The 15967-nt window shown below is 49.2% G+C and overlaps 1 protein-coding gene and 1 non-coding gene across 5 annotated transcripts in view; one reads left to right on the forward strand and one right to left on the reverse strand.

Moving 5' to 3' along the window:
- The window catches only part of fchsd2 (FCH and double SH3 domains 2), a 143303-nt gene that overhangs the window by 88527 nt on the left and 38809 nt on the right, over nt 1–15967 (reverse strand). For all 4 annotated transcript variants that reach the window (XM_036962137.2, XM_090218910.1, XM_090218909.1 and 1 more), the window contains exon 3: nt 7723–7768. In XM_036962137.2, coding sequence (XP_036818032.1) covers nt 7723–7768 — 46 coding nt within the window. The remainder of the gene's footprint in view (nt 1–7722; nt 7769–15967) is intronic.
- Nucleotides 12724–12796, forward strand: trnam-cau (transfer RNA methionine (anticodon CAU)). Its single transcript has one exon. It is a non-coding gene; the product is annotated as a tRNA-Met (tRNA).

Genomic DNA, 15967 nt, shown 5'->3' on the forward strand with positions numbered 1-15967 from the left:
CATCCTCCCCGTCCTCAACACCCTCCCCGTCCTCAACACCCTCCCCGTCCTCAACACCCTCCCCAACACCCTCCCCGTCCTCAACACCGTCCTCAACACCCTCCCCGTCCTCAACACCCTCCCCAACACCCTCCCCGTCCTCAACACCCTCCTCAACATCCTCCCCGTCCTCAACATCCTCCCCAACTCCCCAAACCTACTTACAGGTAACAGCGCTCACTGTTGCCCCTAGTGTCCGGTTTCCACGTCATCTCCCGACGTCCTCAGACATGGATGGACGTGGAATACTGACTTGTATCACCGGTGACCTGGCTGACTACACACTACACATGACCACACACAACCACAGGGGACCTGGCTGACTACACACTACCACACACAACCACAGGGGACCTGGCTGACTACACACTACACATGACCACACACAACCACAGGGGACCTGGCTGACTACACACTACCACACACAACCACAGGGGACCTGGCTGACTACACACTACACATGACCACACACAACCACAGACTTACACAGAAACACACACACACTACGTCTTGTAATGGGAATCGATTTAGAATTGATTCCATCGATCGCTGAACACGGAGGTGGAATCAGTCATCCATATGATTCCCAATGTAATTAAGAATTCAAATCAATTCCTATTCAACTAGATAAAACACATTGAGAAAAATCATAAATTAAACAGAACACTGCACACACGTCTAGTCTAGTCTAGTCTAGTCCAGTCCAGTCTAGTCCAGTCCAGTCTAGTCCAGTCCAGTCTAGTCCAGTCCAGTCTAGTCTGCCCCTACCACAGAACTATTCCAGGTGTGTGTGCAGGAGGAGTGGCATCAGGAGAAACAACACTGTCATCCACACACCACACAGATGTTTTGGTCTTCGATCCTCGTGGGGACCGAAAATGTATTTCCTATTTTCACTAAACCTTACCATAACCTTAACATGTAACCCTAAACCTTACCATAAACTTAACATGTAACCCTAAACATTACCTTAACCCCAAACCTTATCTTAACCTTAACGCGTAACCCTAACCCTTACCATAACCTTAACGCTGACCTTAATACGTAACCCTTACCGTAACCTTAACGCTGACCTTAACACGTAACTCTAAACCTTACCGTACCGTAACCTTAACGCTGACCTTAACACGTAACCCTAAACCTTACCTTAACACGTAACCCTAAACCTTACCATAACCTTAACACGTAACCCTAAACCTTACCATAACCTTAACGCTGACCTTAACACGTAACCGTCATTCTAACCCTAACCCTTAACCCCTAAGCTTAAAATAGCCTTTGTGCTCATGGTGACGTGGGGAATGTCCCCAAGAGGGAGATGTTTCCTTGTTTTACTATCCTTGTGGGGACCTACATCTCCACAAGGATAGAAGAGCCAACCCACACAAACAAGCACACGAGATGTATAACCAAGCTATAGGCACACACAGCATGGGAGGACTTTGATTGACAGCTGATTAGAGGAGCATGTCTGACATACCATAAAGGCTAGAGGTCAAATGACAGGGCAGCACTCACTCCCTCTCCCTCACATTCTCTCCCTCCTTCCCTTAATCCTCTTCCTTCCTCTATTTCAGGCTCCCTCCTTCCCTCCCCCATCTTTCTACTTCACATTCTCTCCATCCTTCCCTCCCCCTCTTCTTCACATTATCTCCCTTTTTCCCTACCTTCCTCCCTCTACTTCACACTCTCCCTCCTTCCCTCCCCCATCTTTCTACTTCACATTCTCTCCATCCTTCCCTCCCCCTCTTCTTCACATTATCTCCCTTTTTTCCTACCTTCCTCCCTCTACTTCACACTCTCTCTCCTTCCCTCCCCACTCTTCTTCCTACTTCACATTCTCTCCATCCTTCCCTCCCCCTCTTCTTCACATTATCTCCCTTTTTCCCTACCTTCCTCCCTCTACTTCACACTCTCTCTCCTTCCCTCCCCACTCTTCTTCCTACTTCACATTCTCCCCATCCTTCCCTCCCCCTCTACTTCACATTCTCTCCCTCCCTCTAATTCACATTCTCTCCTTATTCCCCCTCTTCCTCACATTCTCTCCCTCTTACTCAGCTGTGGTTGCTATGGGCAACTCCCCTCTGCTCATCCACTGGCCCTTTCCCAAAGACTCAAACATAGGTGACCGACCGCCTTGATTCTGACCGACCGACCGCCTTGATTCTGACCGACCGACCGCCTTGATTCTGACCGACCGACCGCCTTGATTCTGACCGACCGAACGCCTTGATTCTGACCGACCGAACGCCTTGATTCTGACCGACCGTCCGCCTTGATTCTGACCGACCGACCGCCTTGATTCTGACCGACCGACCGCCTTGATTCTGACCGACCGAACGCCTTGATTCTGACCGACCGAACGCCTTGATTCTGACCGACCGTCCGCCTTGATTCTGACCGACCGACCGCCTTGATTCTGACCGACCGTCCGCCTTGATTCTGACCGACCGTCCGCCTTGATTCTGACCGACCGTCCGCCTTGATTCTGACCGACCGACCGCCTTGATTCTGACCGACCGACCGCCTTGATTCTGACCGACCGAACGCCTTGATTCTGACCGACCGAACGCCTTGATTCTGACCGACCGTCCGCCTTGATTCTGACCGACCGACCGCCTTCATTCTGACCGACCGTCCGCCTTCATTCTGACCGACCGTCCGCCTTGATTCTGACCGACCGTCCGCCTTGATTCTGACCGACCGTCCGCCTTGATTCTGACCGACCGACCGCCTTGATTCTGACCGACCGACCGACCGCCTTGATTCTGACCGACCGACCGACCGCCTTGATTCTGACCGACCGACCGCCTTGATTCTGACCGACCGACCGCCTTGATTCTGACCGACCGACCGCCTTCATTCTGACCGACCGTCCGCCTTGATTCTGACCGACCGTCCGCCTTGATTCTGACCGACCGACCGACCGCCTTGATTCTGACCGACCGACCGACCGCCTTGATTCTGACCGACCGACCGCCTCGATTCTGACCGACCGACCGCCTCGATTCTGACCGACCGACCGCCTCGATTCTGATCGACCGACCGCCTTGATTCTGACCGACCGACCGACCGCCTTGATTCTGACCGACCGAACGCCTTGATTCTGACCGACCGTCCGCCTTGATTCTGACCGACCGTCCGCCTTGATTCTGACCGACCGTCCGCCTTGATTCTGACCGACCGACCGCCTTGATTCTGACCGACCGTCCGCCTTGATTCTGACCGACCGTCCGCCTTGATTCTGAGTAATAAAAGTAAAGTAATTGTGCTTTGAAAGTTGATAAACTTGTAACCCCACTTTTGAGAAAATGGCCTTTGAATTGGTTACCTACTGGAGAGCTCTAGCCCCACCCATCTCGTTAAGGGTTGATCTGAGCATTCTGTCCCAACAGCAGCAGTCAAGCACCCAAGCTAACTGGCTTACGTTGGCTAGCTTGCTAGCTACTTCCAGAAACAAATGAGAGAACAGCTCACTGACCATTTTACTCACCCTAGCAGAGCTAGTTAGGCTGTTTTTATGTCATTCAGAGAGTCGGTGACTGCAACTGTGCTGCTGGCAACAATTTACGTTGTTTTGTCAATGTTTACGGCCATTTTCGACGGGTGTTGAGCGTTCGTAAGTTTGTCAGTTATTCTGCGCTCTGGCACACTCAGAAGAGAGGGCTCTGAAATCAGAGTAGATGGCCAGAGTGAATTTATCAGCTCTGTCTATCAACAGTGACATCATTAACATTCTATTGAAATGGTTACTTTCATAGTGGAGCCTTTTGTTAAGACATGTAGCTAGCTAGCTAGCTAGCTAGGTAAACAATGAACCATAATCCCAACTCATGACGTTACTACCATGTATGAATCTGTCGGTAGCTAACCAACCAGGTTCAATGTTAGCTAGCTAACATTAGGCTATAACTAGCAAAGCAAATGGCTCTGAGATACGAATAATAAGATCATACATGTAATGTTAGCTAGTGAGCCCGCTAATATTAGCTTGATCCTTCAGAAAGTGGAGAGCAACACCTATGCAGTTGTACGACGTGACACGTGAGAAAAGCCGTGTTAGACAGGATTCCCTACACATACTGACCAGCTCATGTTATAGACAGACGTGTGCTATACGGCAGACCAATCTGAACTCATCTTTTGGCATGTCCAGCCCACTCATTATCTTAGCCAATCATGGCTAGTGGGAATGTTGCTGGCTTTTTCCTGTGGTTCAACCAACTAGGCTCGTAATTTAACAATTGTATTCATATTTACAGATGGCATACAAGTCTGTTATTAAGGTACATGAAAGTTCACATGGCTCTCGCCTACTTTTCGAAAACGAGTCACATGTGATAGAAGATTGTCTGAGAATGACATCACAATACTGCATGAGCTCAGGCAAACACACACACACACACACACACACCCAGTTACTCTGGCAGAACACACCGTACTAATACCAGATAGAGTGAGAAAGTTTTCTCCATTCTCCCTCTCCTCTCTTCTCTTCCTCGCTCGTGCACTCTCCCTCTCAACCTCTCTCTCACTCTCCACCTCTCACTCTCCACCTCTCACTCTCCACCTCTCACTCTCCACCTCTCACTCTCCACCTCTCACTCTCCACCTCTCACTCTCCACCTCTCACTCTCCACCTCTCACTCTCAACCTCTCGCGCTCGCCCTTCCTATCTCTCTCTCTCGCTCTTCCTCTCGTGCGCACTTTTCCTCTCTCTCTCGCTCTCCCTTCCCCTCTCGCTCGCTCGCCCTTCCCCTCTCGCTCGCTCGCCCTTCCCCTCTCGCTCGCTCGCCCTTCCCCTCTCGCTCGCTCGCCCTTCCCCTCTCGCTCGCTTGCCCTTCCCCTCTCTCTAGCTCGCTCGCCCTTCCCCTCTCTCTAGCTCGCTCGCCCTTCCCCTCTCTCTAGCTCGCTCGCCCTTCCCCTCTCTCTAGCTCGCTCGCCCTTCCCCTCTCTCTAGCTCTCTAGCTCGCTCGCCCTTCCCCTCTCTCTAGCTCGCTCACCCTTCCCCTCTCTCTAGCTCGCTCGCCCTTCCCCTCTCTCACCCTTCCCCTCGCTCTAGCTCGCTCGCCCTTCCCCTCTCTCACCCTTCCCCTCTCTCTAGCTCGCTCGCCCTTCCCCTCTCTCACCCTTCCCCTCTCTCTAGCTCGCTCGCCCTTCCCCTCGCTCTCCCTTCCCCTCTCGCTCGCCCTTCCCCGCTCGCCCTTCCCCTCTCTCTAGCTCGCTCACCCTTCCACTCTCTCACCCTTCCACTCTCTCTAGCTCGCTCGCCCTTCCCCTCTCTCTAGCTCGCTCGCCCGTCCCCTCTATCTAGCTCGCCCGTCCCCTCTATCTAGCTAGCTCGCCCTTCTACTCTCTCTCTCTCTTTCTCTCGCTCTTCCTCGCCCTCTCTCTCTCTCTCTCTCAATTCCTCTCTTGCTCCTCCTCTCTCTCGTTCGCTCTCTTTTCCCCTCTCTCTCTCTCTCTCTCGCTCCTCCTCTCTCTCGCTCCTCCTCTCTCTCTCGCTCCTCCTCTCTCTCTCTCGCTCCTCCTCTCTCTCTCGCTCCTCCTCTCTCTCTCGCTCCTCCTCTCTCTCTCGCTCCTCCTCTCTCGCTCCTCCTCTCCCTCGCTCGCTCCCTCTCCTCCTCTCCCTCGCTCGCTCCCTCTCCCTCACTCACTCGCTCTCTCTCTCTCTCCCTCTCTCACTCTCTCCCTCTCTCACTCTCTCACTCTCTCACTCTCCACCTCTCACTCTCCACCTCTCACTCTCCACCTCTCACTCTCCACCTCTCACTCTCCACCTCTCACTCTCCACCTCTCACTCTCCACCTCTCACTCTCAACCTCTCACTCTCAACCTCTCACTCTCAACCTCTCACTCTCAACCTCTCACTCTCAACCTCTCACTCTCAACCTCTCGCGCTCGCCCTTCCTATCTCTCTCTCTCGCTCTTCCTCTCGTGCGCACTTTTCCTCTCTCTCTCGCTCTCCCTTCCCCTCTCGCTCGCTCGCCCTTCCCCTCTCGCTCGCTCGCCCTTCCCCTCTCGCTCGCCCTTCCCCTCTCGCTCGCTCGCCCTTCCCCTCTCGCTCGCTTGCCCTTCCCCTCTCTCTAGCTCGCTCGCCCTTCCCCTCTCTCTAGCTCGCTCGCCCTTCCCCTCTCTCTAGCTCGCTCGCCCTTCCCCTCTCTCTAGCTCGCTCGCCCTTCCCCTCTCTCTAGCTCTCTAGCTCGCTCGCCCTTCCCCTCTCTCTAGCTCGCTCGCCCTTCCCCTCTCTCACCCTTCCCCTCGCTCTAGCTCGCTCGCCCTTCCCCTCTCTCACCCTTCCCCTCTCTCTAGCTCGCTCGCCCTTCCCCTCTCTCACCCTTCCCCTCTCTCTAGCTCGCTCGCCCTTCCCCTCGCTCTCCCTTCCCCTCTCGCTCGCCCTTCCCCGCTCGCCCTTCCACTCTCTCTAGCTCGCTCACCCTTCCCCTCTCTCTAGCTCGCTCGCCCGTCCCCTCTATCTAGCTCGCCCGTCCCCTCTATCTAGCTCGCCCGTCCCCTCTATCTAGCTCGCCCTTCTACTCTCTCTCTCTCTTTCTCTCGCTCTTCCTCGCTCTCTCTCTCCCGCCCTCTCTCTCTCTCTCTCAATTCCTCTCTTGCTCCTCCTCTCTCTCGTTCGCTCTCTTTTCCCCTCTCTCTCTCTCTCTCTCGCTCCTCCTCTCTCTCGCTCCTCCTCTCTCTCTCGCTCCTCCTCTCTCTCTCTCGCTCCTCCTCTCTCTCTCGCTCCTCCTCTCTCTCGCTCCTCCTCTCTCTCTCGCTCCTCCTCTCTCTCTCGCTCCTCCTCTCTCGCTCCTCCTCTCCCTCGCTCGCTCCCTCTCCTCCTCTCCCTCGCTCGCTCCCTCTCCCTCACTCACTCGCTCTCTCTCTCTCTCTCTTCCTCTCTCCCTCTCTCTCTTCCTCTCTCTCTTCCTCTCTCTCTTCCTCTCTCTCTTCCTCTCTCTCTTCCTCTCTCTCGCTCTTCCTCTCGCTCTCTTTTCCTCTCGCTCTCTCTTGCTCTCTCTTTCTCTCTCTCCCGCTCCCTCTCTCCCTCTCCCGCTCCCCCTCTCCCTCCCTCACTCACTCGCTCTCTCTCTCTCTCTCTCTCTTCCTCTCTCCCTCTCTCTCTTCCTCTCTTTTCCTCTCGCTCTCTCTCTTGCTCTCTCTTTCTCCCGCTCCCTCTCCCTCACTCGCTCCCTCTCCCTCTCTCTTCCTCTCCCCCTTTCTCTCTACAGTTCAACAGTGTCTGTGTTCAGCGGGCTGAGGCCGATAAGGCCAGAAAACAATGTTTATTTGTTTGGACAGCTGCTCAGCACAGAGAGAGAGAGAAGGAGAGTATGCATGTGTAGTAGCGTCCTCAAGAATATATGTGTGTGTGTGTGTGTGTGTGTCTAGCTAAATATGTGTGTGTGTTGCAGTAACTCAAGTATGTGTGTATAGCGAGCTCATGCCAATATAACAGATTAGATAGACTGATAGAAGATAAGGGCCAGCCTGGCTAAAAGCTACTCTACACCACTCCTAGGGTCAGATATTGAGAGTTAAGGGCTAGCCTGGCTGAAAGCTACTCTACACCACTCCTAGGGTCAGATATTGAGAGATAAGGACCAGCCTGGCTAAAAGCCCCTCCTCCAGGGACAAGGCTCCTGACAGCAGAGAAAAACCCTCAGGTTGTACAACACAGGCTCTTACCTGGGCATAGTCCCTCTCCAACTGGCCCTTCTTCAAACTGTATGTCCTAGAGAGAGAGAGAGAGAGAGAGAGAGGAGAGATGTTAAAATATGTTTCCTTGCCAATAAAGCCCTTAAATTGAATGGAGAGAGAAAGATGTTGTAGTTGACTGACAAAAGGAGATCAACCGTTGATGGAGCAGTGACACAGCAGGAAACCAGGCTAGAACGTACCTCCCAGTGAGACACTACCAGGCTAGAACACGCCTCCCAGTGAGACACTCCCAGGCTAGAATATACCTCCCAGTGAGACACTACCAGGCTAGAACGTACCTCCCAGTGAGACACTACCAGGCTAGAACGTACCACCCAGTGAGACACTACCAGGCTAGCACGTACCTCCCAGTGAGACACTACCAGGCTAGAACGTACCTCCCAGTGAGACACTACCAGGCTAGAACATACCTCCCAGTGAGACACTACCAGGCTAGAACGTACCTCCCAGTGAGACACTACCAGGCTAGAACACGCCTCCCAGTGAGACACTACCAGGCTAGAACGCGCCTCCCAGTGAGACACTCCCAGGCTAGAACGCGCCTCCCAGTGAGACACTACCAGGCTAGAACGCACCTCCCAGTGAGACACTACCAGGCTAGAACGCACCTCCCAGTGAGACACTACCAGGCTAGAACGTACCTCCCAGTGAGACACTACCAGGCTAGAACACACCTCCCAGTGAGACACTACCAGGCTAGAACGTACCTCCCAGTGAGACACTACCAGGCTAGAACGTACCTCCCAGTGAGACACTACCAGGCTAGCACGTACCTCCCAGTGAGACACTACCAGGCTAGAACGTACCTCCCAGTGAGACACTACCAGGCTAGCACGTACCTCCCAGTGAGACACTACCAGGCTAGAACGTACCTCCCAGTGAGACACTACCAGGCTAGCACGTACCTCCCAGTGAGACACTACCAGGCTAGAATATACCTCCCAGTGAGACACTACCACTAAAACACTCTTTAAAAAGGACAACCAAAGCAATGTTTTCAACTCAACATCCTTGTGTTTTTTCTCTTCTACGCCATGTGGACATCAGACAATCCTGTCAGGTTCCTGGCAGAGCAGGAGGAAGTCCACTCAACTATCACTTAGTGTTCTGGAGGGGATTTCTGTTTGTTTGGTCCATTGCCAAGAGATGGAGAGAGGGAATGCAGGAAGAGAGGGAGAAAGTGAGATAAAGAGGGAGGAAGGAGAGCAGAGTGAGCAAGAGTGGACTCAGCGACCCCAGGGTTACGCAAGGCAGGAATTTATGTCCCTCTCTCCCCTCCCCCCATCCCCCATACATCCGCCAGTGGGACAGTGGAGCCCCTATCACAGCAGAGGAATGCATACATACTAAATGCATAACATAGATATACATCTAGTATGTAATGCTAGGCCTAACATAGATATGCCTAACATAGATAGGCCTAGCATTACATACTAGATGAGAAAGATCCTCAGTCACCACCTGTCCAGTATCTCCACATCACATTGCCCTGTATGTGACCCACTCACTCACGTTGGGCGGTATTCAGGTTTTCATACTGTTTCTCTACCAATACCAGGATATACAGTAATACCTGAAATGTTATTTTATTCTCTCGCACAAAAAAAAATTAGGCAACAGGGATCTTGAACCAGGAGGGGATTCAATGTTTCTGCTGTAACCAAGATGCTTGATCATTTATTTATTTATTTTTTATTTCACCTTTATTTAACCAGGTAGGCAAGTTGAGAACAAGTTCTCATTTACAATTGCGACCTGGCCAAGATAAAGCAAAGCAGTGCGACACATACAACGACACAGAGTTACACATGGAGTAAAACAAACATACAGTCAATAATACAGTATAAACAAGTCTATATACGATGTGAGCAAATGAGGTGAGATAAGGAAGGTAAAGGCAAAAAAAGGCCATGGTGGCAAAGTAAATATAATATAGCAAGTAAAACACTGGAATGGTAGATTTGCAATGGAAGAATGTGCAAAGTAGAAATAAAAATAATGGGGTGCAAAGGAGCAAAATAAATAAATAAATAAATAAAATAAATACAGTAGGGAAAGAGGTAGTTGTTTGGGCTAAATTATAGGTGGGCTATGTACAGGTGCAGTAATCTGTGAGCTGCTCTGACAGTTGGTGCTTAAAGCTAGTGAGGAAGATAAGTGTTTCCAGTTTCAGAGATTTTTGTAGTTCGTTCCAGTCATGACATCTAGACACTTAGCTAGCAAGTGATCAACACAATGCATAGCTGGCATCTAGACACTTAGCTAGCAAGTTAGCAACACAATGCATAGCTGACATCTAGACACTTAGCTAGCAAGTTAGCAACACAATGCATAGCTGACATCTAGACACTTAGCTAGCAAGTTAGCAACACAATGCATAGCTGACATCTAGACACTTAGCTAGCAAGTCAGCAATGCATAGCTGACATCTAGACACTTAGCTAGCAAGTCAGCAATGCATAGCTGACATCTAGACACTTAGCTAGCAAGTTAGCAACACAATGCATAGCTGACATCTAGACACTTAGCTAGCAAGTTAGCAACACAATGCATAGTTGACATCTAGACACGTAGCTAGCAAGTGATCAACACAATGCATAGCTGACATCTAGACACTTAGCTAGCAAGTTAGCAACACAATGCATAGCTGACATCTAGACACTTAGCTAGCAAGTCAGCAACACAATGCATAGCTGACATCTAGACACTTAGCTAGCAAGTGATCAACACAATGCATAGCTGACATCTAGACACTTAGCTAGCAAGTGATCAACACAATGCATAGCTCACATCTAGACACGTAGCTAGCAAGTTAGCAACACAATGCATAGCTGACATCTAGACACTTAGCTAGCAAGTTAGCAACACAATGCATAGCTGACATCTAGACACTTAGCTAGCAAGTTAGCAACACAGTGCATAGTTGACATCTAGACACGTAGCTAGCAAGTGATCAACACAATGCATAGCTCACATCTAGACACTTAGCTAGCAAGTGATCAACACAATGCATAGCTGGCATCTAGACACTTAGCTAGCAAGTTAGCAACACAATGCATAGCTGACATCTAGACACTTAGCTAGCAAGTTAGCAACACAATGCATAGCTGACATCTAGACACTTAGCTAGCAAGTTAGCAACACAATGCATAGCTGACATCTAGACACTTAGCTAGCAAGTCAGCAATGCATAGCTGACATCTAGACACTTAGCTAGCAAGTCAGCAATGCATAGCTGACATCTAGACACTTAGCTAGCAAGTTAGCAACACAATGCATAGCTGACATCTAGACACTTAGCTAGCAAGTTAGCAACACAATGCATAGTTGACATCTAGACACGTAGCTAGCAAGTGATCAACACAATGCATAGCTGACATCTAGACACTTAGCTAGCAAGTCAGCAACACAATGCATAGCTGACATCTAGACACTTAGCTAGCAAGTGATCAACACAATGCATAGCTGACATCTAGACACTTAGCTAGCAAGTTAGCAACACAATGCATAGTTGACATCTAGACACGTAGCTAGCAAGTGATCAACACAATGCATAGCTCACATCTAGACACGTAGCTAGCAAGTTAGCAACACAATGCATAGCTGGAGCGCTGAGCTGGATATAATTTATTTAACACATCTTAGATTTCTTATAGTTATAATTAACTTGTAGCTAGCTATAAGCAGTAGCATAGCACCCCTGGCATAGCACCCCTGGCATAGCACCCCTGGCATAGCACCCCTGCATTTTTTTAAATGGTATTGAAAAGCTGTCATCAAGGCAAAGGGTGGCTGCATTTGAAAAATCTCAAATATAAAATATATTTTGATTTGTTTAAGACTTTTTTGGTTACTCTATGATTCCCTGTTTTATTTCATAGTGTTGATGTCTTCACTAATATTCTACAATGTAGAAAATTGTTTTAAAAAATAAAGAAAACCCCTGGAATGAGTAGGTGTGTCCAAACGTTTGACTGGTACTGTATGTAAATCTGCTTCATGCCATGAGACGTCTGGACATATCAAATTAAACAAATCAAACAGGCAACTAACCACCATACAGGGTGTGTTCTTCCTCTACGCAGTGAAAGCTGATCGGTTTCTGAGTCAGGTCCCCTGGGCCGGCTTGTCCACCCACACACAAGTCTTTCCCAGGACAGTTAAACCAGCACAGGCATGTTATGAGCTTAGCTTCCACCTCAAACTCTCAGAAACAGATAACCTCCCACCCTTCCCCCTCTCAACTTGACCCACTACTAGGGCTGAGACCCCAGAACAATCCCTGTTCCGGCGTCTCAAACAGAAGGACAGACAGACACATTGATTGCAGTCAGGGGGTCTGCAGACAGAGGGAGAGATGGATGGATAGATGGGAGGAGGAAGGCGACACTTAGAGAGCCTAATTAGGCTACCCACAATCCCCTCAAACACTAATTACAGCCTAGACAGGAAGAGACCTCATCAAGCTCTTTACTCTGTGTCTCTGTGTGTGTGTGTGTGTGTGTGTGTGTGTGTGTGTGTGTGTGTGTGTGTGTGTGTGTGTGTGTGTGTGTGTGTGTATGTGTGCCTGAGAAACTGAGCCGTAAACATTTTGGGTTTAAATCCCAATCAAATTCCACTGGTTTCCTAGTCACTGTTTAGAGAGAGAAATGCACTCTCTTCTCTCTGTCCAGAATGGGACTGCGTCACACACGCAAACACTATATTCTCTCTCTCCTGACTGCACCAGTGTGCCTTCTTTACATAGAACGACACAGACAGACAGATCAACAGTTGAAAAGACATACAGACAGACTAGGCATCTCTGGTCTAAAGCTGTGCTCTGAACTAGAGCCTCTGGTTGAAGCACCATCAGCCAATCAGGGATCAGAATTTAACCCCACCTCCACCATTTACCCCAGAAACCTGACACACGGAAACGAGCTCCCTATGTCATGGAAAGAGACACATGCTCCCAATCTCCTCCAGGCCTCTTTGGCGCAGTAGGCAGCGCGTCAGTCTCATAATCTGAAGGTCGTGAGTTCGATCCTCACAGGGGGCAGACTGTTTTACTACGATATACTCAAAGCCTCAACAAATTTAAAATAAACTCAACTTCGATCACTTAGGCTGAAAAAAAAAACAAGAGAAAATACAAATTCAATTAACCTTAACAACAACAATATAATCTACTGAAACTTTTTTAGTTTGAATTTCTAGTGTAAGTTTGTTAAAGAAGGGCTCAAAGACTTGCATTCCCACCTCTCCACTTTGAATATCCTGTTTAGGAGGAGTGTGCCGTACTCCTGGAGACTGCATTACAAAGAACTGAGTCACCCGTCAATGGGACCTCTGAACCATTAAAACAAAAGACTCCAAAGCAGCTAGAAAAATCACCTGGTGCTGTGGCTTAGTTGGTTAAAGCGCCTGTCTAGTAAACAGGAGATCCTGAGTTCAAATCTCAGCAGTGCCTTTTGCCGTTGGCAACATGTGGTTTCACCATTGGCTTGAGAACAGATCACATTCCACCTTCAAAGGGCCTAAAAGGTTAAGAGACAAACTGGGATATTTCCTGCTGTTCAATGGTCCTTTCAATTAATGACATGCCCATTGAGTCTGGACTGGAAACGTAGGCTGAAATGGATAAAAACCCACCATATGAACTTGGTGGAACTGTCTTACCTTTCATCATAACGCAATCTGGTAACACTTTCATTTAAAAGTCAATAATAGATCATATAAGGCATATGTTAATGCATTTCTGTTCATAAAAAAAAATATTAAACAATACTTTATTAAAACACCTATAACTAACACTAACTAACTAACACTAACTAACTAACACTAACTAACACTAACTAACTAACTAACACTAACTAACTAACTAACTAAATCAAATCAAATCAAATCAAATCAAATTTTATTTGTCACATACACATGGTTAGCAGATGTTAATGCGAGTGTAGCGAAATGCTTGTGCTTCTAGTTCCGACAATGCAGTAATAACCAACAAGTAATCTAACTAACAATTCCAAAACTACTGTCTTGTACACAGTGTAAGGGGATAAAGAATATGTACATAAGGATATATGAATGAGTGATGGTACAGAGCAGCATAGGCAAGATACAGTAGATGGTATCGAGTACAGTATGTACAAATGAGATGAGTATGTAAACAAAGTGGCATAGTTTAAAGTGGCTAGTGATACATGTATTACATAAGGATACAGTCGATGATATAGAGTACAGTATATACGTATGCATATGAGATGAATAATGTAGGGTAAGTAACATTATATAAGGTAGCATTGTTTAAAGTGGCTAGTGATATATTTACATCATTTCCCATCAATTCCCATTATTAAAGTGGCTGGAGTTGAGTCAGTGTCAGTGTGTTGGCAGCAGCCACTCAATGTTAGTGGTGGCTGTTTAACAGTCTGATGGCCTTGAGATAGAAGCTGTTTTTCAGTCTCTCGGTCCCAGCTTTGATGCACCTGTACTGACCTCGCCTTCTGGATGATAGCGGGGTGAACAGGCAGTGGCTCGGGTGGTTGATGTCCTTGATGATCTTTATGGCCTTCCTGTGACATCGGGTGGTGTAGGTGTCCTGGAGGGCAGGTAGTTTGCCCCCGGTGATGCGTTGTGCAGACCTCACCACCCTCTGGAGAGCCTTACGGTTGAGGGCGGAGCAGTTGCCGTACCAGGCGGTGATACAGCCCGCCAGGATGCTCTCGATTGTGCATCTGTAGAAGTTTGTGAGTGCTTGTGGTGACAAGCCAAATTTCTTCAGCCTCCTGAGGTTGAAGAGGCGCTGCTGCGCCTTCTTCACAATGCTGTCTGTGTGAGTGGACCAATTCAGTTTGTCTGTGATGTGTATGCCGAGGAACTTAAAACTTGCTACCCTCTCCACTACTGTTCCATCGATGTGGATAGGGGGGTGTTCCCTCTGCTGTTTCCTGAAGTCCACAATCATCTCCTTAGTTTTGTTGACGTTGAGTGTGAGGTTATTTTCCTGACACCACACTCCGAGGGCCCTCACCTCCTCCCTGTAGGCCGTCTCGTCGTTGTTGGTAATCAAGCCTACCACTGTTGTGTCGTCCGCAAACTTGATGATTGAGTTGGAGGCGTGCGTGGCCACGCAGTCGTGGGTGAACAGGGAGTACAGGAGAGGGCTCAGAACGCACCCTTGTGGGGCCCCAGTGTTGAGGATCAGCGGGGAGGAGATGTTGTTGCCTACCCTCACCACCTGGGGGCGGCCCGTCAGGAAGTCCAGTACCCAGTTGCACAGGGCGGGGTCGAGACCCAGGGTCTCGAGCTTGATGACGAGCTTGGAGGGTACTATGGTGTTGAATGCCGAGCTGTAGTCAATGAACAGCATTCTCACATAGGTATTCCTCTTGTCCAGATGGGTTAGGGCGGTGTGCAGTGTGGTTGAGATTGCATCGTCTGTGGACCTATTTGGGCGGTAAGCAAATTGGAGTGGGTCTAGGGTGTCAGGTAGGGTGGAGGTGATATGGTCCTTGACTAGTCTCTCAAAGCACTTCATGATGACGGAAGTGAATGCTACGGGGCGGTAGTCGTTTAGCTCAGTTACCTTAGCTTTCTTGGGAACAGGAACAATGGTGGCCCTCTTGAAGCATGTGGGAACAGCAGACTGGTATAGGGATTGATTGAATATGTCCGTAAACACACCGGCCAGCTGGTCTGCGCATGCTCTGAGGGCGCGGCTGGGGATGCCGTCTGGCACACAACTCACACACCGAATCAGCGTATTCGTCAATGTTGTTGTCTGACGCAATACGAAACATGTCCCAGTCCACGTGGTGGAAGCAGTCTTGGAGTGTGGAGTCAGCTTGGTCGGACCAGCGTTGGACAGACCTCAGCGTGGGAGCCTCTTGTTTTAGTTTCTGTCTGTAGGCAGGGATCAACAAAATGGAGTCGTGGTCAGCTTTTCCGAAAGGGGGGCAGGGCCTTATATGCGTCGCGGAAGTTAGAGTAACAATGATCCAAGGTCTTTCCACCCCTGGTTGCGCAATCGATATGCTGATAAAATTTAGGGAGTCTTGTTTTCAGATTAGCCTTGTTAAAATCCCCAGCTACAATGAATGCAGCCTCCGGATGAATGGTTTCCAGTTTGCAAAGAGTTAAATAAAGTTTGTTCAGAGCCATCGATGTGTCTGCTTGGGGGGGGATGTATACGGCTGTGATTATAATCGAAGAGAATTCTCTTGGT

Source organism: Oncorhynchus mykiss, chromosome 24, assembly GCF_057628025.1.
Source record: "Oncorhynchus mykiss isolate SJ-2025 chromosome 24, ASM5762802v1, whole genome shotgun sequence".
NCBI lineage: Eukaryota > Metazoa > Chordata > Actinopteri > Salmoniformes > Salmonidae > Oncorhynchus > Oncorhynchus mykiss.